At 47.2% G+C, this 4776-nt stretch overlaps 1 protein-coding gene across 1 annotated transcript; it reads right to left on the bottom strand.

Moving 5' to 3' along the window:
- Nucleotides 1-318: 318 nt before the first annotated feature.
- On the bottom strand, nt 319-3030 carry LOC120930340 (protein kinase C delta type-like). Its single transcript, XM_040341540.1, has 3 exons — nt 2831-3030; nt 1559-1690; nt 319-483 (listed from the first exon to the last, which is right to left on the bottom strand). Exons 1-3 carry the CDS (start codon nt 3011-3013, stop codon nt 319-321), a joined length of 480 nt encoding a protein of 159 aa, XP_040197474.1. The 5' UTR covers nt 3014-3030.
- Between the last annotated feature and the right edge of the window lie 1746 nt (nt 3031-4776).

Raw genomic sequence — 4776 nt, 5'->3', positions numbered from 1 at the left:
TATCGCTCCTTCTTTCACACACCCCCCAAAAAAAAAAACTCCTAGCACAACCCCTCAATACCTCCTACCAGCACAACCCACCCGCCTTTACTCAAATTCCCATTCTGGCACGTGGTTATAGATGATTTAGAAAGAGCGCTAGGCCCCCCACCTAGCACAAATCTTTCCAAATCGCCTCCATAGCACAAACCCTCCCTAATCCTATCTCCTTGCACCGCCCCCCCTAAAATAGCCCTCCTAGCAGAACCCCCCTAATCCCTCCTCCTAGCACAACCCCCTCTCCTCTACCCAGATCCCAACAACCTGGTGTGTTTGGCTTCACTTCAGCTTCTGCATGGCTTTCCATTCATCACTGACAAAGGAAAAGCCATCAAACATCTTCTGTTTCTCAGCTGAAATGGGTTTTATAGGTATTCCCCATTTATCTATGTTGTTCATCAGGTCTTCCGGTTTTATCGTCTCTCTTGTTAAGTTTCTGAATCCCTAAAAAAAAGAAAAGAAAAAGAAAGCCATGAGATCCACTACTAATTTTTATTAGAAGACATGCCCCTATGACCTCTGTGAGATGTCAAATAGCAGTCAGCACTGTGCATAAGTAAAGATGAGGATTTTCACTATTAGAATTGTGCAAACTCACTTCTGAATAGTTTATATTTCTCCCCTAATCTCACTTTATTCACTTCTCCTGAGTCTTCAGATTGAGAGTCAGACAGAGATCTGCCAGTTGCTAGCTTAAGGCCCGGTACACACGAGCAAACATGTACGATGAAAGCGGTCCGTCGGACCGTTTTCACTGGACATGCCTGCCAGAGGGCTTCTGTACGATGGTTGTACTAACCATCGTACAGAAGTCCGCGCGTAAACACTACGCGGGGCGTGTCCGCGTCGTCGCGGCGGCGATGATGCGGCGACGTGGGCGGGCCTGCCATTTAAAGGCTTCCACGCATGCGTCGAAGTCATTCGACGCATGCGAGGGACGGCGGGCGCTCGGACATGTACGGTAGGTCTGTACTGACGACCGTACATGTCCGAGCGGGCAGGATTCCAGCGGACGGTTTTAAAACACGTCCAGAAATATTTGTTTGCTAGGAAAAGGCCCGGCGGGCAAATGTTTGCTGGAATTCGGCCCGCTCGCGCCTACACACGACCGAACATGTATGCTGAAACCCGCGGACCAGTTTCAGCATACATGTTTGGTCGTGTGTACGGGGCCTTACATTCACAGCTTTACAAATTGGGGTTGATTTAGTAACGCAAGTATTCTGTGTACGGCAAGTGCACTTGCTTCAGAGCTTAGTAAATGAGGTAAAGCTTCACTTAACAAAGAATACCCAATCGCTTGCGAGGAAAAAAAAACGAATTTTTTGCTTGCACATGATTGGATGATAGAAATCAGCAGAGCTTTCCCTCAGATCTAGAGCAACTGCACTTGCACTACACAGTATATTGTTTCCTCTATAAACACCCCCCACTAAAAGTGTCATGATTGGTCACATCTGTGTACAATGACAGGTTGGTGGACCGCACATAAACACACTGCTCAGATTGTTTTACTTACCTTCCTTTGTACGGAAAAAGGAGGGGGTGCCTCCCCCGCTTCCAGTTCCTTCCAGTTTATTCCGTTGAAAAATGGATGATCTTGTATGTCGGCAATGAAATCATTGCGCCTGCATGGATCTTTACACAGGAGCTGTGGGGGGAAAATAGAAAAACATGAGATGACAGCTATGGCATAACATTGCTAAGAAGTCTATTTATACAGTCCTGTGGCCTTCACTCTCCGCACATCGCAGGAAATACTCCACACGGCGCAGGTAATGTACATCCTATTAATACAATGCTGACCGCCATGTGGAGTCTGCAGTATTTTCTCTGCATAATGCTGCAAATAATGCGTAATCATAGGATATGAGTGCTGTCACATGACACAATGGCCCAGATTCACAACCGAGATATGACGGTGTATCTCCAGATACGCCGTCATATCTCTGCGTTGCGCCGTCGTATCTATGCGACTGATTCTTAGAATCAGTTACGCATAGATATCCATTAGATCCGACAGGCGTAAGTCTCTTAAGCCGTCGGATCTAAACTGCATTATTTTTTTTGACCGATAGGTGGCGCTTCCGTCGAATTCCGCGTCGAGTATGCAAATTAGCTAGATACGCGAATTCCCGTACGTACGCGCGGCCGACGCAGTAAAGTTACGACGTTTACGTTAGGCTTTTCCCGGCGTAAAGTTGCCCCTGCTATATGAGGCGCAGCCAATGTTAAGTATGGCCGTCGTTCCCCATCGAAATTTGAAAAAGTTACGTTGATTGCGTAAGTCGTCCGTGAATGGGGCTGGACGTCATTTACGTTCACGTCGAAACCAATGACGTCCTTGCAGCGTACTTTGGAGCAATGCACACTGGGAAATTCCACGGACGGCGCATGCGCCGTTCCGCAAAAACGTCAATCACGTCGGGTCACAGTAGTTTTGCATAAAACACGCCCCCCTGATCTGATCTGATTTGAATTAGGCGGGCTTACGCCGGGCGATTTACGCTACGCCGCCGCAACTTACGGAGCAAGTGCTTTGAGAATACAGCACTTGCCCGTGTAAGTTGCGGAGGGGTAACGTAAATCAGATACGTTACGCCCGCACAATTTTACGCGGCTCGACGTGAATCCGGGCCTTTATTTTTTACAATCATTAGAATGAATGGGGCTTCACTTTTTTTCAGTCCCAAAGCAAGTGAAGTTCCAATCCTATTTATAAAGCACACTGGCTCCTTGGCTGAGCCTATATATCTACTTTACCTGTCCCACTTGGACTGTCACTACGTACCTTTTCCAGAAGGTCCTTGAGGTCGGGGTCAGCGTCGTCTGGGTAGCATGGCACTTCATACATTATGTTTTTTGGATTACCGTAACGGCCATTATAGAGGGGTAAAGGAAAGATTAGCCTAAATAGGAAGACCCCCAATGCAAAGTAATCCACGGCTCCATCATACGGAAGTTCGAACATCATCTGTGGGAAAATCGGGGAGAGAGAGAAGGATTAGAGTGATAAATCAGACTGGAAAGCAGCAGCATCATTTAGAAAAAGGCTCCACCCAGAAATTTTAAATTAAATGTATAATTTAGGTCATTTAGAATCATCCAACCTCTATGTGGAGCCGACATGAACGAGGCATTACACATAGGGTGACCACATTTCCAAACTGCCATTCAGGGACACCCCCCTTCCTAAAAAAATATATTTTTTTATACCTTTTTTTGTGGACCCATAGATTTCACTGGTTCATCCTGGGACCTGTAGTTCTTCACTGGTTGGGGGGGCGGTTACATCTTCAGCTCTGAGGGGTTCATGGTGGGACCTGTAGTCCTTCACTTTTGGGGGTCACATAATATCTAAAGATGTGACCCCCTCCAAATTTGAAAGCCTACAACACCCAGCATGAACCCCTGAGATCTAAGGGTGTGATCCCATAGATTTCACAGGGGGTCACACCCCCCAAAGTAAAGCACTACCTGTCCCAGCATGAATCCCTGAGATCTAAGGGTGTGATCTAAGGGTGTGACCTTAGATCTCAGCATGAACCCGTGAGATCTAGAGTGTGATCCCATAGATTTCACAGATCTATGCTGGGACCTGTAGTTTTTCACTATTTGAGGGTGGGGGTCACATCTTCAGCTCTGAGGGGTTCATGCTGGGACCTGTAGTTCGTCATTAGTTGGGGGGGGTGTCACATCTTAAGCTCTTAGGGGTTTATGCTTGGACCTATGTCAGTTTCATTCCGGGACACTGTATTGTCCCAGAGTGAAGATGCCCGGGACAGACCTGCAGAATGCGGGACTGTCCCGGGCAATCCGGGACACGTGGTCACCCTAATTACACACTGTCTGTACACACAGAGCTATAAGTACAATTCTATGACCCTTGCCAAACTGACGAGAGTGATTTTTATCCTGACAGATTTATATTAAGAATAATGATATCAGGGATACATAATATATGAATTTCAAATAATCCTAAACAAAGAGATGGGTCACCCAGGACTGGGTGGTAACTGGACAGGACCCTCAGGGCTGGATGATTCCATACTTGCCAACTGTCCCGTTTTTAAAGGGACAGTCCCGTCAAATAGGACCTAGTCCCGGCTAATTTAGCCTGCCGGGACTTGTCCCGGCTATTGGGGAAGGCAGGTGGGGCTTCTGGGTCTCAGCAGGGACCTGAGCCTGCGGTGTGTGTTTGGGATGCAAAGCTCCTTTCTGTCCCCTCCCCTCCTCCCAGTCTCGTGCTGTGCGGGGTTCTTGTTATCTCAGCCTCCCCCTCCAATCAGCAGCGCGGTGTGCTGTGAGACCTGGGAGGCGGAGCTCACTGTAGCTCCTGTCGGCTGGCCAGAGGAAGGGAGGAGGTGAGTGAGCTGAACTTTTCTGGGAGAAGTTTCCTAGGGTGGATAGTAGTAGTACACACTTTCAAGGAGATTTTTTCTTAGGAGAAGAATCGGGGAAGATAGTGAGTTTGAGTGTGGGGGAGGGGGGCAGGGTGAGGTCTGCAGCCCAAACACATTTTGACAAATCACTTCTAAGCATGAACAGTCTGTGCAAACATCATCCAATCCAATTGCTCAGACTAGATAATGTGGGGTCATTTATAGCCATTCATGTAACCTGTGTGTGTATGTGGTGAGTTCACACTTCTCATTGTACAGACTCAGAACCTGTATACATGTACAATCAGAAGTGTGAACTCACCACATATATATATATATATATATATATATATAT

This window comes from Rana temporaria, chromosome 3 (genome assembly GCF_905171775.1).
Source record: "Rana temporaria chromosome 3, aRanTem1.1, whole genome shotgun sequence".
In the NCBI taxonomy this organism is placed as follows: Eukaryota; Metazoa; Chordata; class Amphibia; order Anura; family Ranidae; genus Rana; species Rana temporaria.
The sequence above is the reverse complement of the archived record's forward strand: the minus strand, read 5'-3'. Positions and strand labels throughout refer to the sequence as shown.